The 25597-nt window shown below is 36.6% G+C and overlaps 1 protein-coding gene and 1 pseudogene across 10 annotated transcripts in view; one reads left to right on the top strand and one right to left on the bottom strand.

Annotated features, from left to right (window-relative positions):
- The first annotated feature begins 1970 nt into the window (after positions 1-1970).
- Positions 1971-7814, top strand: LOC133756550 (nucleophosmin-like; annotated as a pseudogene).
- Positions 7815-17318: 9504 nt separating this feature from the next.
- The window catches only part of MLIP (muscular LMNA interacting protein), a 295954-nt gene continuing 287675 nt past the window's right edge, over positions 17319-25597 (bottom strand). For all 10 annotated transcript variants that reach the window (XM_062187543.1, XM_062187550.1, XM_062187551.1 and 7 more), the window contains one exon: positions 17319-17637. In XM_062187543.1, coding sequence (XP_062043527.1) covers positions 17632-17637 — 6 coding nt within the window. In that variant the 3' untranslated portion in view covers positions 17319-17631. The remainder of the gene's footprint in view (positions 17638-25597) is intronic.

Below are 25597 nucleotides of genomic sequence, written 5' to 3'. Positions count from 1 at the left end.
CCCTCTCTATAACTCTGTCTTTCAAATAAACAAAATAAATCTTTAAAAATTAAAAAATTAAACAAAGAATTAATTTTACAAGAAAAATGGAAAAACACTTAGAAGAAATTTTGTGGCGAAATACAAAACAGATAATATAGTATGTTATATTGATAAGTAAAATAGTAGCATCTGAGTGAAAAAATAGGAGGGGAAGCTTTAGTCACTGGTGTCTATAAACCTGGAGGGCAATAGCATCTATGTAACTTTGTGCACTGATGCAATCTGTAAGATACACTTCTTTCACAGTTGAGAGATTCTTAGGAAAACAATACCATAAAATTCAGGACTTGAAGATATGGTTAATGAATAGTTTGTCAATGAACTTTGAAGCTCTGTCCATGATTTCCTGAGGCCTAAATATAAAGCTCCCTCAAACATTTTGCTTAGTTATAAACATTGCCTGGTACAAATTAATTAAAGATTTTTAGAGTGGAAATACCAGGAAGGATCTGAGTTATCACTGAGGGCAGGAGGGAATCCTCATTTCACCCACGAGGACATAGAGGCCCAAAGAGAGGCAATGATTGCGAGAAAGTAGAACAGGGCTAGTGAGTGTTGGAACATGACCCCCGGCCACAGTCAGGGCTAGGTTTAGGGTAGGGCCAGTGTGGCCCCAAAGAGAGTCCCAGGTTGTGCCAGCCTGCAAGGGATCCCTGGACCTGAGGGCCTTCACATGGTCAGAGGTAACTTTCCTTAAGAGTTTAAGGCTGGGGCCGGCGCTGTGGCACAGCGGGTTAACGCCCTGGCCTGAAGAGCTGGCATCCCATGTGGACACTGGTTCTAGTCCCGGCTGCTCCTCTTCCTATCCAGCTCTCTGCTATGGCCTGGGATCTCAGTAGAAGATGGCCCAAGTCCTTGGACCCTTGCACCTGCCTGGGAGACCCAGAAGAAGCCCTTGGCTCCTGGCTTCGGATCGGCGCAGCTCCGGCCGTTAAAGCCAATTGGAGAGTGAACCAGCAGTTGGAAGACCTCTCTCTCTACCCCTACCTCTCTCTGTAACTCTTTCAAGTAAATAAAATAAATCTTTAAAAAAAGAGAGAGAGAGTTTAAGGCCAATTATCAAAACAGTTCTGAGCCTCCAAATGTAGTTATATCTAAAAACATAGATCTGTTCAACTACTGTTCAATTCTGAACATAGGCTAGTGTTTTTATCTTAAGAAAAAAATAGCAGAAAAAAACTTTGAGTTGTCCAATGCCCTCAACACAAGGACTGTTGTCATATAGCCAATCTAATCTTTCAACTCCTTTTCATGGTAGAATGTATCCTCCTCATTTCTGAACATTTTATTAAAATGTGAATCCATAAACTCACTCACATTGGCTGTCTCTAATTAAGTTCCCTTGTTTCACAGTGAGCAAACATGGATTTAGCTTAATTTCAGTTCCAATTAGTTTAGAGCCACTGCCAACTCTTTTCTAAAGGTATTGACTCTGTATGTAATTCAATTAGAGATAGAGGGAGAGTTTGTTGTTAAGTCAGTTCATTCTGCACTCACACTGGATGCAAATGCTTGGATTTAGTTATGACTTGGTTTGGTTTATTTAATGCCACTGTATCTTAACTCAGTAAGACCTAAGTTTTCAGTTCTGTGAATATTTTGATGAAATCAACACAAGTGAAAACTTACCATAAATAGCTATGACTTTTTGCTCAATTTCCATTTGTATGGGTATCCTGTATGTAGGATGATATAAGGGGCTGAGTGGGATCTGCATGGACTTGAGATTTAAATGCGAGGGAATCTCAGAAACCCTTTCAATACTTTTGGCATGTACCTTCCTCACCTGTGCCCTCAAAGCCTTGACAATGGCAGTTCTCTCTCTGTTATACCTGTTCCCTCCTCAGCATGGAGAACCATAATTCATCCTTCAGTTTCAACCTAAAACCTCATTCCTTAATGAAATTGCACCCATCTCACTGCTAGCCATGCTTGTGATCCCTTCTGTCATGCAGCAGGCTGAAAGCAACATGGGGCCACTGATAGTGAGGACCCCATCTGCTGCTGCATCCCAGCCCCTGACAGAGAACACTGAACTAAAACAGAAATATTTGTGAAGTGACCAAATGAATCTATTAATTAATAAACTAAAATGTATTTTCTGCACTATTTGAGATCTTTCCTGCCTGATAAATGCTTGAAACTATTAATTTAGTCTTCTCATTAAAATCTTTGTACCTCAGTTTTCTCACCTGTAACATGAAAATAACAATAATAAATAACATCATAATATGAGGAAATAAATGGCTTAGAATCAGAATTCAATTAACATTAACTGTTCTTATATTATTGTAGTTATGGCAGCATCACTATAAGTACTAAGCATGTGATATACTTAGAATTTACAAACATATTCTTCGTGTTTTTTTCTTTGCATAATAAATTATCATGAAGTGAAAATCCTTATAAACTTTTTTTATTATTTGAAAGAGTTACACAGAGAGGGAGAGAGAGAGGAAGAGAGAGAGGGAGAAAGATCTTCCATCTGCTGGTTCACTCCCCAAGTGGCTGCAACAGCTGGGGCTGTGCAGATCCAAAGCCAGGAGCCTGGAGCTTCTTCCATGTCTCCCATGTGGATGCAGGACCCCAAGGACTTGGGCTATCTAACACTGCTTTCACAGGCTTTAGCAGAGAGCTGGATTAGAAGTGGAGCAGCCGGGACTCGAAGCAGCTCCCATATGGGATGCCGGCGCTGGAGGAGGTGGCTTTACTCGCTATGCCACAGCACCGGCCCAGCATGCATGTTAAAAGATAGAATTGTACCAGTTGCACTATGATTCCCTCCACATGCCCATCTCATTCATAGCATCCTATCTACTTCCATAACAAGTTGACCTCTGTAGTCATTGCTTCCTTATGTTTCTTCATGTTTTTATCATCTACAATTTCTCCCTTAGGTCCTATTCTTGCAGTTTTTCTTCATGTTATTAAAATCTATTTTACTTCACAGACTTCTCCTCCAATTCTTTCTCTATTTTATTTTTACAATAAATACAATCAGGAGCCCAGGGTTTTTGTCCTGTACAATTTCTCATAGTCTGCACTTTGGGGGTCATATAGTTACATCACTGTTCAACTCGTTCTTCTACTCTGTGTGTGCCCAAAAATTGGCAGCTGAATGAGCAGATCAGACTCAGCACTAATCCATTCAACAAGACTCTCGGGTAGTAGAGTGTCTTCTTTATTCAGGAGACACAAAATGCTCAGTTTTCTTCCTTTTTAAGATTTACAGTTCAATTCCTAGCTCCATTAATTCATTGGGTATTAAAAATGATAATGTTCAATTTTTATATTTTCATTTTTTGTCTGGAATATTTTGTAAGGAGATTCTTCACTTCATCTACTACTTCATTAACGTACTACAATTCACAAAGGAAAGCCAAGATAAATCTTGGTTCTTTTGTATACCTATTTTTCAGAAAAATTAGTTTCCTAATATATTTTGACATAATAAAATTACTTTTTAATATTGTTATAAATACATGTATCTCTGTACATTGTGTTTTCTACATGTTTATTTATTTTCATCTAGCTAAAAGGGAGAATCACAGGGAGAGGCAGAGGGAAAGAAACTTCCATCTACTGGTTTACTTGCACGAGCCAAAGTTGAGCCCATCAGAAGCCAAAGGCCTGTTACTCCATCCAGATTTCCCACAGGAGTGGCAGGGGCCCACACACTTGAGCCATAACCTACTGCCACGCAGGATGCATTAACAGGAAGCTGAATTGGAAGCTAGTACCATGAGCTTAAACCTGCACTCCAATACAGATGAGGGTATCCCAAGCAGAAGACTAAACTGCTGCATCACAACCCTCGCCCAAGTCTTTTTCATATTGTTCTTATTGAAACTCAATTTTTTCCATGTCTGTACAGTGAGAGTGTCTTCAAGTTGGATCCTGGGTTCTTCTAACATGCCTGTGATAGTCTTTGATAGTGGCATTGTTTGCACATCATGTATATTGTATGCCCTAGAATTTAAAACCAGCTATTTGTCCAAGAGCCCATGATCTCTTTTAATGGGATAAAGTATAGTCAACGTGCTAGAGATGTTCACTGATATTGAGTCACTCATTGTTCTAAGCACATTCAGTGGACAGAGCTAGCAATCTGTACTACTAATATTTCAGTTCTTCAAGATCAAGGTATTTAATTTTCTGTATCACATTCATTTACCCTTTCTTTCAAACTGAGCATCTGATCCTCTATGGTCTTCAGAATAATAGAATTGGAATATCCCATACTTACTCATTTACTTTATCTCATATTACAAATACATGCCAATTTCAAAATAATAATATACAACTAATAATAATTTACAAATACTACTGTACTTAATACTAATAGTATTTGAAAATAGTAAGACATACTATTGTAGCAAGTGTGATTATTAAAACATAATCATGCAGCAGGAATTTAGTCTAGCAATCTCAAGTTAGAGTGCCTCGATTTGATTTCTCACTATGGCTCCTTAACTCAACTTCCAATGCAAACCCTTGGAGGCATGTGGAAGACACGGATTACATTCCCCACTCCTAACTCTAGCCCTAGCCCAGACTTGACAATTGTATGCATTTGGAGAGTAAACTAGCAAATGGGAGCACTCTCATTCAACCTCTCTGCCTCTCAAATAAAATTTTAAAAATCATAATTGCGTGCATTTTCTCATATGACTTCTCCATTCTCCTGCTAGTAATAAGTGGTTCACTATATCTTCATTGTCAAAGAATGAGCTACTCCACACTGTTCTATAACTTTAAGTTTCATCTTGTCTTAATTATACAAACATCTGTATCTGTAATAATTTCCACTAACTTCCATGTCCTTAATTCTTTGTCACCATAGTCAATTCTGCTTGTCTGAAGTTTGCTCCTAGTAACAATGCCCTTTGATCTTTGTCAAGTTGACCAGTTTGTACATATTAGTTAGCCACAAAGGAGAGTTTGACTGAATATAAGGTTCTTGGTTCACATTTGCTTTCCCTGAGTATTAAAAATGGTACTCCATTTTCTTCTGGAATTCTTCTGAAATTTTCTACAATAATGCTGAAAACACACAGAATAGTCTAATGTTCTGTTTCTCATAAGCTTTGTGCTTTCCTTCCTAGACATCCAAGGAAATTTTGGTAGGCATTTATCTTGGAGTTTTTTTTTTAATTTAAATTATAGCTTTATTAAGTTATAGTGGACATGTAATAACAATCACCTCTTTAAAGATTACCACTGATTGGTTTGTTACTGTATTCACACAGATGTATAACTGTCACCAGTACCTAATTAGGGATATTTTCATCACCTCAAAAATATATCCCATAACCATTAGTGTTCACTACCGTCTCTCAAGTTCCTTGGTAAATACTCTTCTACATTCTTTTGCTGTTTTTATTTTTTTTTAATTTTTCTTAATAAAAGGAGAAGACTCTTCATGTGTTTCATAGATATAATTCTAAGAAGATAACCATATTTCCCTCCCTCAATCCTCCTCCTTCTTTCCTTTCACTTTTTGTTTTTTTTAATTTTTGTAAAAATATAAATTTCAACTTATTATATAATCACAGGCTAAATGTGCCAGTAACCATAATATTCAGTAAGTAAAAAGTAGAAAGATCACAGTTCCACAGAAGTATAAAAAAGAGCTAAAAACAACAGTCATCAAAAGATGTCCATTTCAATCCTCTACTTTTTTATTCTATATCAATTACCACATATTAGAGAAAACATATAATATTTCTTTTTAAGATTGGCTTATTTCACTAAGCATAATGGTTTCCAAGTGCATCCTTTTTGCTGCAAGATAAAAGATTTCATTTTTTATGGCTGAGTAGTATTCCATAGTATATATAGACCACATTTTCCTTATCTAGTCATCAGTTGATGGACATGTGGGCTGATACCTATGTTAGCTATTGTGAATTGAGCTAAATATGAGGTTATAAATGACTCTTTCTTAGGCTGATTTCATTTCATTTGGGTAAATTCCCAGGAGGGATGGCTGGGTCATATGGTAGATCAATTTTCAGATTTTTGAGGAATCTCCATACTGTCTTCCATAATGTTTCTACTAGTTTACATTCGCACCAACAGTGTATTAGCTACCTTTTCCCACACATGCTTGTCAGCATTTATTGATTTTTGATATTTAGATGATAGCCATTGTAACTAGGGTTAAGTAAAACTTCATCGTGGTTTTTACTTGCATTTCCCTGTTTAGTGATCCTGAGCATTTTTTCATTTGTTGGCCATATAAACTTCCTCTTTTGAAAAATACCTGTTTATGTCCTTTGTACATTTCTTAACTGAGTTGTTTTCTTTGTTGTTGTTGAGTTTCTTGAGCTCTTTATAGATCTGGATATTCATCCTTTATCACTTGCATAGTTTGCCAATATTTTCTTCCATTCTGTTGGTTGCCTCTTATACTTTCTGACTCCATAGTTTTACCTACTCTGCATGCTTAATATAAATGTAATCACAAAATATAGACCTTTTGTTATTGACTTCTTTTACTAAACACAATGTTTTCAAGGTTTACCCATGCTGTAGTGTGTAGCAGTTCTTTATTTCTCTTTACTGCCAAATAATATTTCATTGTAATGATGTATGTAATCTATTTATTCTTACATCAGTTGATGGATATTTTAATGTTTCTCAGTTTTAGCTATGATAACATTGTAAGACTGTTACTATTAACACTTATGGTCAAGCTTTTATGTAGATAATAAGTTTTCTTTTCTCTTGTGTATGTGCATAGTAGTGAAATTGCTGGATCAAATGTTAACTATGCTTTATATTTTGTCATCATTTGTTTTTTATTTTTAAATTATTTTTTTCCAACTGACTTACTAGAATTTTCCAGTGATTGGGTAAGGACAAATCTTAACAAATCATTTCTGTGTCTGTTTATTTTTTACCAAGTTAGCAACTCTGCTTGTTATTTAGGGTATATAATACATTTACATTTAAGATAATTATTGACCTGACATGATTACATCCTGTGTGGCTGTTCAGTGCAGCAGTAGGTGTCAATCTCTGTCCACCTTCTCTTCTATCTTAGCATGTGCACCACCCCATGAAAAATTTAATGGGCATGGACATGGAAACCCCAAAAGCATCTTTCTGGTTGTGAACCAAAGACCAACAAAGAGCATCACTTTAAAGTGGACAATGATGAAAATGAGTAACAATTATCATAAAGAATGGTGAGTTTAGACATTAGTGTAAGGGATGAATCATACTTTGTTGAAGCAGAAGCAACGAGTAATGAAGACAGTCTAATTAAAGTAACACTGTCATCTTTGAAAATGTCTGAACAGCCAACTGTTTCCCTTGGATGCTTTGAGGTAACATCAACAGTGACCTTAAGACTGAAGCATGGTTCAGGGCATATGCCTATTAATGAACAGCACATAGTATCTATAGAGGAAGATATAGAGCCAGATGATGGAGAAGGATGTGAAAATATTCAGTATATCTGGAAGGTGATCTGCTCTTGGAGGTGGAAGCAAGGTATCAGAGAACAAAGGAAAATTTTCTGCTGCTGAAAATGATGAAGATGATATGATGGTGATGATGATGATGATGATTTTGATGACAAAAGAACTGAGGAAAAATCTCTAGTGAAGAAATATATATGATATAGCCCACTCAAAAATGTACAAAAATCAAACCAGAATGGAAAAGACTCAAAATCATCAGCACCGAGATCAAAAAGTCAAAAATCCTTCAAAAAAGCAGCTTGGTTTGAAGTATATATAGAATGTTATGATAGGACACAGTAGAAGCAGCAATCAGATATGGTGGGGAGTACAAAAGATTTATGTTAAATACTTATTATTTTAATAAAATAAAAAAAAACTCTTAATGGTAGGGAAGAAATTATCTCTCAATTTTACTCATTGATTTCTGTTTGTTCTTTACCTCTCTGTCTTCTTTTACATTTCATTGACTTTTTGTAGCATTTGTGTAACTTTTATACATACTTTCCTGTGGTTACTATGAGTTTGTATAAAATATAGGCTGTTTTTCTCTCTTATTAATGTTTTCTTTTTCATTTTTCTCCTTTGATGGGATAATATTAAATGACCTGTCTTTGAGTTTATTTATTCCTTCTTCTGCTTAATCAAGTCTGCTACTGAATCCCTCCAATTAATTTTTCAGTTTAGTTATTGCACGATTCTGCTCCAACATTTCTCTCTGACTTTTTATATTTTATGCAATTTTTATCTCTCTATACCTAATTTTATTCATGCATAATTCTCCTGAGCTTATTAGGCATTCAATTATTTATCACATAATTCATATACCTCTATGTTTTTAGCACTGGTTTCTGGAGGCTTATTTTGTTCCTTTTATTGGTTACTTTCCCTACGTCTTTGTGTTCCTTATAACTTTGTGTTGGTATCCATACATTTGAAAATAAGCACCAACACCTTTCCAAAACTGACTTCATATAGGAAATAACCTTCACCTATCAAGCCAGTTACAAATACTGAGGTCCTCCCAACCTTTTTCTGTAAGTATGTCTTGCAACACACAAGTGTGTGCTGATTTCTAATTAGAGGGGTTAATCTCTTGTGTTTTTTTTTTGGTATCTGTGCACTATACCACAGGTCATCTGCAGCAGAATCATGCCGTCCAGCTCTTTTCTTTCTCCAGTGTCCCCCAGGCATCTAGAGTTTTCCAAGTCCCAGATGTGCTTCAAGACAGCAGAGACAATCCCTTGGACAACCCTTTGAAAAGCTGGAATATCAAATGTACACTCCACTCCTCTTTTCCCTTGAGGGAGACTACCAAGGCATATCAGTCTCTGCCCAGTCTATCCCAGGCCCTCTGGAGTAACAGCATGCTGCCTGGCACCCTTACGTCATCAGCAGCCCCTAGATGCTGATTTTATGCAGGAATTCATCAGTGCTCCAAGACAGGCAAGACAGAAGCCAGGCTGTTGGGCAGTTCCTCAAAAAGTCAGAACATTGTACATTATGCACAATCTTCTCATTCCTCCAACAAGCAGAAGCTGGAAGCTCAGAGTCTCCTTCTAATTGCCTGACAGTGGACTTGAGAGAGAAACTATGGCAAAATGGTGCTGCAAAATTTTCTACCATGCCTGATAGAGCAGCTTTCATATATTCCTGGATTGCAGGAACCTCCTACAAACTTATTTCTTGGTTTGGTTGTTCACAAGGGGAATTGATCTATGCATTGTTAAATTGATATTTTCCACAGAAGGATGGTGAGTATGTGCTTTCCCATTCCACTATCCTGTTAACCTTCTATTGTGTTTCTTTGTAAGAACTAGAAACTCTTTTTTTTAGAAGCCTCAACATAGAATTCCTCTTGAATTCTACTGGCAAGAGTTAGGTCCATGTCTCTCGTTAAGCCAATCAAAAACAGTACCAATGATACTAGAAACCATTTTAATTTTAGAAGTATTGAAAGGCTATTTATTTCCTTTGTCGATAAGAAAATAATGGGAATTTTGAGAAATTGCTAGAAGGGAAAAATAAGTAGAACATTGATGGTGTTATTGCAGGAAGATTTTATTTTGTTGGGCTGCTAAGTACATAAGAAAGTTGAGTCACCAAAAATCAGCATGCTAGCACCATGTGGTGGCCTAATCTTTAATTATAAGCGAAATAAATAACACAGCACAGCTGGAGTGATCCACTCACCAAACCTCTCTCCTGGAAACCATGCCTGCACTTGAGACACCCTCCAGACATGAGTCTCTGAGCAACTCAGAGTACCCAAGTGACCCAGGCAAAGAATAAAGGATCATAATCTGCATGCAAGCAATGGGGCCAAGGTCCTTTCAATTCTCTGCCAAAGTCGAGGTGCCTCATTTGGTGCTGACCCTGGCTCACTGCAGTAATCAAAGAGAGACTTAGGCACATTTTAGAGAGGTGCTCCAAAGCTCAGCACCCTGAAGTTCAGAGCCCCACAACATAGGTACCACTTGCCCTGGATAAAAATGAATACAGGGAATCTAATTGTTTTAATAAAAAGGAATGTTTTTTGAAGAAGAAAAAGAAGAGCACAGAGGAAAATGTCAACACTTCAGATCAGGGCTAATAATAAGTTCATCCTGAAAATAAATTGTAGCCATTTTATTATGGCTACCTAGAAATCGGTGTAGAAGATTCTAAAGCCCTACTGGACTTCAGAACTAAAAAGCATATCAGGAAAGAATTCTGCCATGAGTGTGGGATGGGGCTCAGGGGAAATTTTTACATGTTTGCCATTCGGGCTGGAAAGGGTTGAATGAACTTTTTACACATTGTGTTACCATAAAGACTTTCCTATAACATCACACTGGTGTCCCTAAGTCTGTGTTAAATATTCAGAAAGAAGTTTAGAATAATCTATAGCCATCAGAATGAAAAAGAAATGCTGAATTGCAAATTCAGCTTATAATGGTGAGTTGCAGGAGTGCATCTATTTGTGTAAGTGTATATTATGTGAGAGAGGAAAATGTGTGTGTGTATGTGTGTGTGTGTGGTGTATACATGTGTAGTGAGAAGCAAGTTGGCAAACTCAGAAGCTGGAGGAATGTGACTGGATTGAAAATTAAAGGCTGATTAACAACCTGTCTGTGACATTTCCAAAGCCAAAGGCTTGAAATGGCTGCCTGATCAGCTGCCATGCCCTGGATGCTGACTGGCCAGTGTTTGCCAGGAAAACCTTCAATGAGTTTGTGTCCAGGCTGGCCTGATAGTGAAATAAGTTCTCTTTGTAGGAAATAGCTGAAGTTTTTCCCTAGGGCAATCCAGCAAAGCAGGAGCTTATCAGGCATACAAAGCATATTTTCTTAGTTGAATTCTGGTTCTAGGCAGAAGTACAGGTAGCCTGTGAGCTGAAAGGGTAATTCAGTCAGCTGCAGGTTTCCATTTATATCTTTTATTAATTGTGTAGATAAAGCCACTCACTTAGGAAACAGGCTGACATGTAATATTTTTAATAAGCCTAAAAAGGTGTCTTATGTAACAAAAATGACTTTGGGTTTCAGAACTGATATGCAACCTTAGCCTTATACATTCCGTTCCATTTTAAACCTCTAAAGTAAGTACAACTGTCATGTAGCCAGTCAACAGAAACTGAAATTTTTTTCTGGACATTTTTTCCAGAAAGTCATGTGTATTTTCAATCAAGAGTCTTTCAAATCAATACTGTTTGTCTCAATATTACTAAAAATTTCTAAGATAAAGTGGGAAGCATAAGTCACCTTCATCATAGCTTATTTATCAACACATGATCACTGATGGAGATTCCTATATGGTTTCTTTTTTTTAAGATGTATTTATTTATTTGAAAATCAGAGTTACACAGAGAGAGGAGAGATAGATGGAGAGAGATGGAGAGAGAGAGAGAGAGAGAGAGAGAGAGAGAGAGAGAGGTCTTCCATCCGCTGATTCACTCCCCAGCTGGCTGCAATGGCCAGAGCTGTGCCAATTTGAAGCCAGGAACTAGGAGCTTCTTCCAGATCTCCACACAGGTAAAGGGGCCCAAGGACTTTGGCCATCTTCTACTGCTATCCCAGGCCATAGCAGAGAGCTAAATTGGAAGTGGAACAGCCAGGACTCAAACTGGTACCCATATGGGATGCCAGCACTGCAGGTGGTGGCTTTGCCCACCACACCACAGCACTGGCCCCCATATGGTTTCAACCTAGGAAACCCTCACCCCTTTCCTGTATAAATGACCCAAGCGCCTGACCTCTCCACAGCTTCACCAGAGAATGAGAGAGGAGAGAGTATGAGAACTATGGGATCTACCCTTTTGGGAAGTGTCATATTAGAGCTCAGGATACTGTCCAAACTCAAGTTGCTGTCCTGAAAGGGTCTGGCAATGAGGGAGAATCTTACATGTTATGGACTGGGATGAGCTGAGAAGATAGAAAATCTATCGGAATAAGATCAAAGTCAGCGAACTCTAAAGGCTTCCATAGCCCTGGCAACTCATGACTAGAGCCTAGGGAGATTACTGACGCCATGAACAGGAGTGTCAAATTGTTAAATCAGCAACAGGAGTCACTGTGTACTTACATCCCATGTGGGATCTGTCCTTAATGTGTCGTCTAAAGCCAAGTGATGCTATAACTAGTACTGAAACAGTATTTTTATACTTTGCGTTTCTGTGTGGGCACAAACTGATGAGGTCTTTACTAATTACATACTGAAGTGATCTTCTGTATATAAAGAGAATTGGAAATTTAAAAAAAACAACCTGGTGTTAAAATGGAAATGGCATAGAAAATTAATTAATTTGAAAAAAAATTATGTAGGATCTCTGTCTTTAATGTGCTGTACATTGCTATTTAATGCTATAATTAGTAATCCAATGTAGTTTTTTCACTTTATGTTGCTATATGGGCAAAATGTTGAAATCTTTACCTAATATATACTAAACTGATCTTCTGTATACAAAGAGAATTGAAAATGAATCTTTACATGAATGGAAGGGGAAAGGGAGCGGGAAAGGGGAGGGTTGCGGGCGGGAGGGAAGTTATGGGAGGGGGGAAGCCATTGTAACCCATAAGCTATACTTTGGAAATTTATATTCATTAAATAAAAGTTTAATAAAAAAAATTAAAAAAAAAATCTGACAAAGTAAAAGGAGCTAAAGAGTAGCCTCTCGTTAGAGTTCTGTGTCCTGTAGATGTCACTTTGAACAGAGGACACCTAAGTGAGCAATTACAAAGTAGACCAACACAATAAGTTCTGGATTTGGGTTTGGGATTTTATTTTATATTTTACTATGATAATTCTAATTTGCTCAGTTTACCATGTGATATAATCATTAAAGGGAGGAGAAGGAAAAGCTTGATTTTTAACTAAAATTTTTTGTACTATTTTCTGAGAATCAATGAAATAACTTAGTCTTTTACTTCAGAGGTAAAGCAATAGGCTCTGAGGAAAGAATATTTTTATTTAGGAAAATCAATAAGCCACTTTCTTGGGGGGTAGGATCCAAGAAAGATAAATTATGGCTGTGTAAAAAACAAGAAGCAATCTGTGGGTGGTATGGAACTAAGAAGAAAGAAAATGAGAGAAGGACCCCACGCCACAAGGTAGAAACCAAATACACTGATGTAGTATCAATCGTCTACTCTCTTTTTATAATAGGGAAGTCTATAATCCAATTTAAATAGTCTAACCTTTAATACCGTGTTATAAATCTGTTTGTTTCCAATCTTCAAAATGCTCTCAAATTTCCAATAAATGTCTATTATGTATGTTGTTGGATGTTACTTTGTATGGGGATTGTTTAGTAAAGGGATTGTGAGCCACAATGAAGACACTCTTAAGAGTACAGCAGCAAAGGAGAACAAAGGAGAACATGAATGTTTCACAGAAGCTGGGAATTTGTACTAGAGGAGGTTAAGGAAAATATAAATCATTGGGAATTCACAGAAATTGATATTGAAGATATTGAAATTCTCTTAGCAAGTAGGTATATAGTTCAAGCCAGGCTTAGAAAGAGGCAACATTGTACAGGTGCTTTTGAGAGTGATTTAGTAAGTGTTCCTGAAATGATTCACAAAACACACTAGACTTTTTAAAACAGTGTGATATAACAGAAGTTTACAAAAATCAGAGTAGAAAAGTGCTACCATGTAGAGAAACAGTGAAATGTATATTAACCTGCAAATCATCATCTGTTGTGATAGAGCAGCAAGTAAGGCATCATTTAAAAAAAAATGAAAATAAAGAATTCTGCCTATAGTTCAATAACAACTCACTTGGAAGAAGATCTTGCTAATTTGAGAAGAATTTTCTTGCATAGTATGCTACCCATCAGGAATGGCTTAGAAGAAAGGAACTTTGTTTCCAAAGGTGTGTTACTTCTTGCATGGATGGTTTTGGCAACAGAAACACAAATATGATTTCGAGATCTGGTTATTCAGATCTTCTGTTCATAGGGCAAATGGAGACTTCAAGTTCTAATCTGAAAATAGAAGACTTAAAGCTTTTTGCAGCATGAGTTGGTGGAGAGGGTCCTATTAGCCACGGTTTCATTTCAATAGCTCTATGGATGTTTCCTTAGAGAAGGGGTGTGTTATCTGCCTGGTACATGGCACGAGAAAAATGGAAAAATACTTGGAGAGTAAAAAGAAATCTGGATCAAAAATAAGACCAAATTGAAAGTCAAATCCTACCACATCCTAGCATTGAGATATAATTTGTCTTCTTAGTATACTGGAGCAATAATGCAAGTTAAATCTGTCACTAACGATAAGATGGGAAACTGAGAGGAAAACTTGTTTTAATCTTCTCTCTCTTGAAAAAAAATATTCCATTAGTTTTGTGCAAAAAGAAATCCTGGGCAGGAGAATTTTCTCTATTACTTCTTTTTGTAATCTTAAATGTTCATCAGAAAAGAGATACAAGCTAGTGACTTTAATTTCTCCACAATCCCTGCTATTTCTCCCTGAAGTAATATTAATTTTTATTGGTAATAATTAAAAGAAGATTCATTTATTTATTTTCAACTTTTATTTAATAAATATAAATTTCCAAAGTACAACTTTTGAATTATAGCGGCTTTCCCCCCCATAACCTCCCTCCCACCCCCAACCATCCCATCTACCACTCCCTTCCCCGTCTCATTCTTCACCAAGATTCATTGTCAATTATCTTTATGTTGCAAATAATATTAATCTAAAAGAAAAAAAAATACTCTGCCTATGACCAAAACAGTTGTAGAAATCTCTGGAATTCCTACTCTGGTGAGTGGTTTAAATCAGCTCAAATCTGAAAAGTCTCTTAGTCTTCACCTCTCTTTAAGTCCTGACACAAAACATGCCCTTGGCTGAATATGACACAGGAATTTCATTTTTATTTTTTAGTTCATTCTCTCATTGCTTTTATTTTAGAAATTCTGCTCAGTGCTTCTGAGCCACAATCTATAGCCCCCTGGAAATTTTTATCTTTGTTTCATTATTTATGTACCTTCCTCTGCCTATTGTGTGGTTTCATTTTTTAAATTTACCCCAAGAGTTTCAGAAAACCTGGGCTCAGATGCTTAAGTACTCTTGGCAATTGCAAATAAATCCATTAGAAAACCTTTATAAGAAGAAATTAAAGTATGTTCATTGAGGTATAAAATAAATATTGATTTCTAGTCAAACAGTATAACACATTTTAAAGCATAATGGAATGTAATGCTAATTGTATAACACAGGAGTATGTGGAAAGTGCACAAAATACAATATATATTTTAAATACATTTAGAAACATCTCTTGATTATTAATTAATAGTTCAAAGGCACCTGGGCTTTCACTAAGCAAAACAATCTCGTTACTAACCAACTTATTTTTCCCACATAGTTTATTTAATTCCCAATTGGTAAATGGTTCAAATGTGCAAATCCACAACAGTTTAGTTCAAGAAGGACTTTTGTTCCTGTTTCTATTTACAGAAGTTTTTATTGGTCCATAGACAAAACTCTGATAATATTTCCTTGTTACTTAAGCTTTCAATTAGCTTTTTCTTCTTGCACAGTAGAGACTAAAAAGAACAATATTCAACAGATTCACCATTTCCTCTAATTAAAATTTCATAAGCAAATAATGGGTCTTCATATCTCTGTGGAAATGAACTCCAGTTGTGCATTTCAGTAACTGGTTTTTAAACACATCCTTTACTGGATCCTTCCATTCTCTAGCTTCCTCTTCAGTATTTCTAGAGATCATCTTCCAAATAAGCTTATACTAAATCCCCGACTTAAGAGTCAAGCTTCCTGGGGGGAATCCAAATAAAGACAAAGTCTCACCATTGGTCTATTCCTTATCATCTGTTTCCACCTCTTTCCTACTCAGAAATATCCATGATATTCTCAATCGCCACAGCACATTGACTGCTACATTCAGCAATCAAAACAACAACCAGCTTCCATGACCATGTTCTCCCCACAGCCAACATGTGCTCTCCTTTTGCTCATGCCTATAAGACTAGGGTCTTTGGTGAGATACTTAACAAATAAATTAGATCACAGTGTCTGGATGCAGAATGCTTTTGTGAAAATAACATAGTAGTTAATCAAAAGACATTGTGCTAGGTTTGCCGTTCACTAATTTGGTGACTCCATCAAGTAACACTGCAGGCTCAAGTTTTGATAAGTGTAATACTTAACTGACAACTGCAGTGATTTAAAGGGTATAAAATGTCTTGAAAATGGAAAATTTAAGATGACTAAGATACCATGTTAAAAACAACCTTTCCATTTTAAAGGTTGTCTAAAATGGTAGGATGCCCTAATGTTTCAGAGCTCAGATCTTCAAAGGTGGAGAAGGATTTAAAGATATAAAAGCTTTAATGTGATGATGGTGGGAATAAAAATGAGTTATCCCTTCTAGAGAGCAATCTGGGAGAACTTAGCAAAATAATACATACATTCTGTAGAACTAAACAATGCTAGTCCCATATTCTAGAGAAATTTTCACAAGGGTCCACAAGGAAGCACACACAATAATGTACATCGCAACAGGTTGTGGTACAAGGAGATGATCTGGGAGACAGGGTAGACAAGTAGGTGAAATGTGATGAGACCTCACTATACAGCTAGGAAGAAATAACCCATTAGACATCTACTGAGCAATATGTAGAGACTTAAAAACATACTGCTGAGTGAAAAGCTACAGAAGTAGAATATAAACAATACCATTTACATTTATTGAAGATATATGCAGAAAATCTTTAAAAATATTTAAGCAAAATATAAATATTAAATAACTAATGTGTGCCTATAGCAGAGAAAGAAATTGTTATAAAGGATAAATATCAGTCAATAAATATACTCATACATAAGAAGGAACCTACCCATTCCTATGAAAGCAGAATGCTCTAAGCTGGGGAGTATCAGCTATCTATAGCTAAGGTCCAAATATGCTTCTGATGGGCTCCAGGAGTTTCATCACAGTGTGGATTTGCTCTGTAGTTTCTGCTGCCTCTGGGATTGTGGGTACAAACTGACTCTTAAGTAGTCTTCATGAGAATAATGTGATGCCAAACAGAGAGAGAGTGATTCTGGAGAGACCTCATCATCATTGGGATGTCCCTGGTACAGTCTGTCCCAGCAGCACAGAACAGAAAAAAGCATTGTTGTGTTATATGAAATGTCAACCTTCTCATGTTCACATTCTCCCCAGTGGACCCCTAAATATTAGTTTCCCTTGAGAGCAGGAAGGAAATAGGTTTTTGCAAGTTAATCAAACAATGAATAAAAACCTGATTATGCTAATAACGTATGCTTTAAACAAATTAATGTTGAAAAACAGTCACACCCATTCTTCTATTTAGCCATGATTCTTCTTTATTTGCCGGCTAAATATAGGTCACATTAGTATTGCTGTCAGCATAATAGAAGGCATTAAAGGCTTTATCAAAGATGCAAGAAGCTATAAGTAAATCTTTTCTATGCTGGGTGTTAGTAGAGGACTGTGATGCTATATGTCTACAGCAAACTTTGTTTAGTGCCTCTGCTGCACCGCAGTTCAGAAAGGGAGCACACCTCCTGGAAAAAATAATTTAATCTAGCAAGTGGTTAACACCAGCATTCCATAAAACCAGCAGCCTGTGTTTTCAACTTCCGTTCCAACTTCATTGCTGCAAAATAAGAGAAACAAAAGGTTGATATAGTTCAATAAACTTAGAAAAATATACTTTAAAATTATACATTAATATTTAGGCATACCATCTCATAGAAAAACTAATGAGGAACTGTGTTTATAATTACTCCAGTTGTTGCTTTTTTGTTACATGATTATTGGCATAATAAAAACATCTGGCTGTACCTTCACATAAGATTCTAATCTCTTGAGAGCTAAGCAGAGCTGTTCTGACCTCCTACAAGGAGTTGTGATGGCTTCGAGGGGCTGGCAGCCTTAAGGAGCAGTATTGTCGTTTCCCACCCACAGTCCCTCACCCTCTCATTATTTTGCTGCTACCTTACCATTCCTTTAGTACTGACTGCATCATTCCCTAAAATGTAGCATCAGAAACGACTTAAAGTGAATAGGTGTTGGATTAAGTCCCAGCTTTGGCAAACTGGAATATTACAACACAGAGAGACAGAAAAGAACCTCTTGCTTTTTCTTCATGTATTGATTTTCTTGGCTTTATAATGCTGCTATGTGGTGGGAGAGTGAATTCAATAATAGCTTTATCCACTTAATCTCTGTTTGATAGAGTTAGACTGTCTAGAACAGATAAGATAAACTTAACTGAATAGATATGGTTATTACCAACTGTGGAGGCAGATTATACAAAAGAAAATATATAAGAAAACACCAGAGATCAGGCAAGAAGAAAATTTTAGATCCAAAACATTACTCTAATAGAACAATGGGAATAGTAAGGAATGACCCCAAAGGAGGAAATGGCCAGAACTTCCTCTTTCCAGGTCCCAACTTTTGGCTGATGATGGAGCATGACAAAATGGCTGGTGAAGAATAAAGGGGTCTGTTGCTTTCCTGTAGGCAACTCTCTTTGCTATGCCCTGGGCCTCATCATGGGGTGAATAAGTGGGGGTGTGGGAGACTTGTGGATAGAGCTGGCTCCATGGAGGACACTGATTATGTGCAAAGGGTAACTAAATCAGAAAAATAAATCAGAAGGAACCCTGAGGATAGCATGGCCAAGTAGCTAAACAAGATTATGAAACATATATTCTGTGCCATTATGAGAAACTGCATTTGTTAGACCAGAAGAGGAGATAAAGCCAATGCATGGAGACCTGGGAGTAACTATATTACTATACTGATTTGCTCTGATCATGGAAAATCGAGCTATGAAATAAGAAGTGAGTTGAGGCAGGTGTTGTGGTACAGCAGGTTAAGCCTCTGTTTAACATGCCTGAAGCCCACGTCTGAGCTTCTGATTCCAGTCTCAGCTACTCTGCACTTCTGATGCAGCTTCCTGCTAATGCAACCAGGAAGCAGAGATGATGGGTCAAGTACTTGGGTTCCTGCCACCCATGTGAGAGATCTGGATGGAGTTCCTGCTCTTCTGGCTTTGCCCTGGCCTACCCACAGCTCTTACGGGGCATTTGGAGAATGAACCAGAAAATCAGAAAACAGAAGATCAGTCTCTCTCAGTCTCTCTTTTCCCTTCTTCCTCTCTCTCTCTTTTTCTCTCTCCTTCTCTCTCTCCCTTTCTCCCTCTCCCTCTCCCTCTCCAAGTCTCTGACACTCTGCCTTTCAAATAAATAAATCTTTAAAAAAGAGAGAGGGAGAAATGAGTTGTACTTTTATCATCCTGGATTCATTCTGTGAAGCTCTGGAATGCAGAAGGAAATGACTAAATTATCTATCATTTTATTCTTTAACAAACAAAAATCAACATTAATTTCATTTTCCTGAAATCATCAACATTTACTTGATATTATCATAAGAGATTCAAATAAATTCTCCTTTGGCTAACACTCATTAAGTATTACATATTTTATGTGTTAAGTACTTTATATACAGTAGCAGAGATCTTCATCATAATCTTTTGATCTCATTGTACATACAATGAAAATGAGGTTCAAGAAAATTAAATATCATGGCCAAGGCCAAAGTACTTCAAATTAAATGGCAGTTTATTCAGTCCCTTCTATTTGTTTTTGCTGTTCATATAGTCATTATTTCATTTTTCTTAGTCATAATAAACATAGATTGAGTCTGCTTTGTGAAGTGGTAAACACTTTATCTTCAGATGAATACAAATAGGAGATACACAGGTATTTCAAAAAATTCAAGGGGAAATGGAATTAAAAGATAAGCTTATTTGAGTGTAAAACCTATGAGTATTTTTTCATGATACCCATTTCCATTAAATTTCTGAAGACTCCAGGTGAGCATGGATTTCAATAAATTTTCTCCAAAATATACATCTTTTAATTATATTTTCCATTAATTTTTAACTATCTTCATATATAAGGATACATTTTGTAGACAGGATTATCACATTAAATGAAATATTGAAGGAAATGCCTTTGAAACTCCCTTTCAAATATAATATTTTATGATTATGTGAATAATTAAATCAGATTAAAGAAGCATAGGTAGTTAATCCTCTGATACCACACTGGCAAACTCAGCACAATCTGTCAGTCCTCTCTGAACCCACTGGTGAATCAAAGTAATGTTTGGCATCTAGTTCCCCAGCTGATTGGAAATGATGGATTATGCAAGGAAAAGCAGAGGCATCATTTTACACCTTTTATGAAAGTTTTACTTTCTTTCACCCATCTTATAATGGGTAAAGAGCTAAATAACTTGGGAATAACAATGATAGGCATGAAGATAAATTCCATTGGATAAATACATAAATCCTTATTTTTAGACTAGCACTTTGACACTTAAGGCTCAAGATTTTCCTACTTTTCCAGTTGAATACACACTTATTTTGGATGTAACAAAACATAAGTAAGAAAGAACTTATAATACTTTGCATGTCATAATTCTGAAGGGAACTAAATTCCAAATATTTCTTTTTGTTTAGAGTTAATTTGGTTAATAGTTAATGTAGCATTGTGAAGCCCAACACCAAGAATACAGAAAACTTTTTAAAAGAATATGCACTGGGGATTAGTTTTACATTCTATTTTCTTGCAAAGCCAAATACCTATACTTTTTTTCTTGCCAAATAAAGCAAATTACATGTATGTTCTTGTAAATATGAGACCAGATTTCACATATCCAGAAAAAAGCCACTTCTAGAGAATATATATCATAACATCACATTGCATATTCCTTTTTTTCTAAAAGATTGTAACTATATTTTGTTCACTTATGGAACTATGAACTGTGGTAGGAAAACACGTGATCTAATGCAGGAATTTATTACCCATAAGCCAAAAGCTGTAAGGCACTATGATATATACAGCATGGTAGATTAAAAAAAATGCCAGTACAATAGCTCTAGAGAGAGCAAAACATTGATTCTGGAATCAAAATTACCTGATACTGAATGACTTGAGCTCCAAATAGCTATCAACCCTGACTTTATTGCTTTTTCTTGAAAAACTAGGAATAGTTTTCCCAAGCATTGATGCAGAGGAGTGTTAAGTCTTTTTAGTTCTTGACTTCTGCTCAGTTTTACAGACTCACTGAAATATGCAATACCAACTTCAATCTTTTGAGATGACTTTAAAGGTGAGACTTCAAAGTTCTTAATCCCTCCGCCTCCCCAGCATCCCGCCACACATGCGCGCACACACACACATACACCCCAACACACACACCTCCTAAAAAAGATTCAATTAGGTTTCTGGAAGAGCAAATGAGTAAGACAGGTTTCTTTTTATTGTCTCTTTCAAAGTCAAACTCTTCTGAGCTTTCAGTCTTAGAAGGCCCAACCATGTGTAGGTACATATGGAAATCAAAAATAAGAGCTTAATTATGTCCCTTTTGAATAAAGGGAAGTAATTTTTTTTTTTCTTAGAGCATTCACTTTAAAAAAAAAAAAAAGCCCTTGTCTTGTAAATACAAACTCTTCTCTTTGAAATGAAAATAACTCCTTTTGAAAACTAGATGAGCCTTTTGTCAGAACCAATAAAGTCTTTCTCAAGGACTTAAGAATGACCTCCTTTGAAATCCAGGGAAGAGAGGCAACCTATCTCCTAATTTCCAGGAGGCTGAGACCCTATCTTTTGTTGACATGTGATTCACAGTTGTGAAACTTTCTCCCATCCTAAATATAGGAAAAGTTTATTTTTCCTTTGTGTGAAGACAGACACAAATGGTTGCCCCAATTACCAGGTAAATTTAGGATGAACTATGTGTGATAAATGGTACTGTCATTTCCTCCTACTTGAGGATGAGTTATTGTTTATCTTGAGAATATGTATATATTGGGGCTAAATCTGCTTGGCTATATAAAGGGTGAGATTGCTTCCTGTATTTGTAATCTCTTAGCAGATTGCCTATGATGCACATAGGCATTACATTCTGGTTGGTACTTACAAAAATAAAAGTGTATTTTTTCTCTATCATCTTTGTAAAGAGGATTTATGGGTTGGCAGAAGATTTTTTTTTCCATTTTCCCAACATAGGCTACAGGGCTACAATACAAGAAAGTCATTATTTTTTAAGTTATTGTTTGTTTAAAAGGCAAGAGGGCAAAGAGAGAGAGAGAGAGAATCAATCTTTCATCTGCTCTTTCACTACTCAAATGTCCTCAAGAGCTGGAGCTAAACCAAGTTGAAGCTAGGAGTCAGAATCTCCATCTGGGTCTAATATGTGCTTAACAGGAACCCACGTACTTGGGACATCATCAGCTGCCTCCCAGGTGCATTAGCAGGAAACTGGATTGGAAGTGTGGAGTAGTCAGAACTTAAACAACGAACTCCATTATGGAGCCTCTCAAACAGCAGTGTAATTTGTTTCACTAAAAAACCAGCTTGGTCCAGCGCTGTGGCACAGTGAGTTAAAGCCCTCGCCTGAAGCACCAGCATCCCATATGGGCACTGGTTCTAGTCCCGGCTGCTCCTCTTCTGATCCAGCTCTCTGCTATGGCCTGGGAATGCAGCAGAAGATGGCCTAAGTCTTGGGCCCCTGTACTCTTGTGGGAGACCTGAAAAAAGCTCCTGGCTCCTGGCTTCAGGTCGGCTCAGCTCTGGCCGTTGCAGCCAACTGGGGAGTGAACAAGCAGATGGAAGAATTCTGTCTCTACCTCTCTCTATAATTCTTTCAAATAAACAAATAAATCTTTAAAAAATTAAAATAAAAATCCAGCTCCAAGAAAGTCAATTTGATAGGTTTGTTGTCAAATGTGAGGGTAAGGGTAAATGAAAGAAAAAGCAAGGGAAAGATTCTGAGATGCAATCCAGGGCTCTTCCTTAATTCTTCGTTTTCACTGGGTTTGTAACTGGAATGGTTTGCCCCCTTAGGCCATAGAATCATAAGACTTGCATTACTTTATGAAAGCAGATGTTTTCCTTGGTTGATGTTTTGCAGGTAAATAAGTACCCAGAGAGGATTTGAAGAAAATATTTGGATCAATATTAAGGTCTGATCACATAACATGAGGAATTGTAAAAGTTGTTAAACTGCTCTAATATGTGCCAATGCTATTCAAAAGTGAAATATGGCACTTTTGCTTAATTACTTAAGTTTCTTTTAATACTAACAATGTCACACACAAATGTGAAATTTCAAACAGTTTCTTTCGTGGCATTTCTCAGATACTGCAGATTAGAATAAAAATCTTTTTTTGGAGGGGCAGTCTTATCACTAGCTTAATTTTAAGCTTTGTCTGCAGGGGTTGTTAAAGTTAGTATAATAAATGCAAAACTGGGGCTGGCTCTGTGGCATAGGGAGTAAAGCCTCCACCTGCAGTGCCAGCTTCCCATATGGGCATAGGTTGGAGTCCCGGCTGCTCCACTTCTGATCCCTGCTAATGGCCTGGGAAAGTGGTGGAGTATGACCCAAATACCTGGGCCCCTACCACCCATGTGGGAGACCTGAAAGAAGCTCCTGGCTCCTGGATTCAGCCTGGCCCAGGGCTGGTCATTAAGCCATCTGGGGAATGTTTCAGCAGATTGGAGATTCATTTTATCTTTCTCTCTCTCTCTCTCTCACTCTCTCTCCCCCCAACCCCAACACTGACTTCTAAATAAATAAAATAAATCTTTTTATTAAAAAAATTTCTTGGGGCCAGTGCTGGGGTGTTGTAGGCTAAGCCTCTGGCTGCAGTACCAGCATCCCATATGGGTTCCAGTTCTAGTCCTGGCTGCTCCACTTCTGATCCAGCTCTCTGCTATGGAATGGAAAAGCAATGACCCCGCCCTTGCACCTGCATGGGAGACCTGGAAGAAGCTCTTGGCTCCTGCATTCAGATATGCCCAGCTGCAGCTATTGTGGCCATTTGGGGAGTGAACAAGCAGATGGAAGATTTATCTCTGTCTCTTCCTTCTCTGTCTGTAACTCTGCCTCTCAAATAAATAATGTTTAAAAATGTGCAATTCATCATTTATTATATGAACCAAGTGTTTTATTATTCAAATAACCAATTTATTTTTCTTATTGTGTAGAAAACCTTTTTCTAAAGGTAGAATTTTTAAAATTTTATTTAAGGCATACAAATTTCCAGTATTTCATGTACACAGATTTAGGAATATAGTGATACTTCCCACCCTGCCCTCCCTCTCGCCCACACTCCATCTCGCCCATGCTCCCACCCTTCTTCCTCTCCTAGTACCACCCTTAATTTTTACACTGATCTACTTTCAGTTTACTTTATACTCATAAAGTTAACCACTCTCAAAATAAAGAGTTCAACAAATAATAAGTTGAAAAAAAAATTGTTCCTCAACAATAGAGACAAGAACTGTAAACAATCATAAAACCTCAAAATGGCAATTTCAATCTTAGGCATTACATTTTAGGTACTCTATTAGTTACTACAGATCAGGGAAAATATATGGCATTTGTCTTTTTGGGACTGGCTTATTTCATTAAGTATAATGGTTTCCTGTTGCATCCATTTTATTACAAAAAAAAGGATTTCATTCTTTTATATGGCTGAGTGTAAATATAGTCTATATGAAGTTGAACAAAAATGATCGTGCTTAAAAAACATTTGATTTTTATATTCATCCAAAATGTACAAAATTTATTCACTTAAAATATTTTTGATTTAATTATTTTTGAACATCATCACACTGAGAGGGCTAACATATTTGACATAAAATATCTTTACTATGTAAAGGAGGCTTACTACACAATAAAAATATATTATTTTATGAAAGATTTAAAAAGGGAAAGTTGTAAATAGTATAGGAAGAAATAAAGAAAGAAATATTTAGATAAAGATATTTAACTAAATTAAGAATTTTAAGGCATTAGATACTGCACCGAGTATAGTTCAGTACTTAAGAGCAGAGGCTCAATCACTTTTGGATTCACTTCCTGATTGTACAGACACTTCTAAGCTAGGTGACTTTGAGTAAAAGACTCATTTCCCTCAGGCTGTTTCCCCATCTGCAAAATAGGAATAATAATAGTATTGAACATAGAATATTTTTGTGAAGATTAAGTAAGTTGACATGCATAACACTGTTTCTAACATTTAGTGAGCTTTCAGTAAATTGGTAATTACACTAATTATCACTGGCAAGAGAGCATGGGCACAGGTGTAGTAACACACCCCCGGTAGGGTAAATTGCTGCAAGTTTTCAGGATAGCAACCTAGCTAAATGTGTCAAAAATCTCCCATTTCTCTATACTCATAGAATCAATAATGCTATGTTTAGGATATTGCCTTAAAAATAATTCCTACTTTTCTTTTGTATTATGCTTGGTTCTTTGTTCTAAACTCGGAGGCTGCAAAATGAAAATGAAGCACACTTCACTATGACGCTATCTAAAATGAATATGTGGGCTTATCCACTCCCTTCTTACAGACAGCCACTTTAAATATCACTGTTTATCTCACATTTTCTACTTCATCAGAGAGGATGCAGAAGAAGAAAACATTGTTCAATTATTCCTGCTCTTGATGAATGCACAATTAAGCCATAGAGAAAATAGCCCTTTATAAATGTTTTCTTTGTCTCTGTGTTATACTGCACTTATAAAAA

The sequence above is a fragment of the Lepus europaeus genome, chromosome 3 (genome assembly GCF_033115175.1).
Source record: "Lepus europaeus isolate LE1 chromosome 3, mLepTim1.pri, whole genome shotgun sequence".
Lineage (NCBI taxonomy): Eukaryota > Metazoa > Chordata > Mammalia > Lagomorpha > Leporidae > Lepus > Lepus europaeus.
This window is presented reverse-complemented; position numbering and strand designations above follow the sequence as displayed.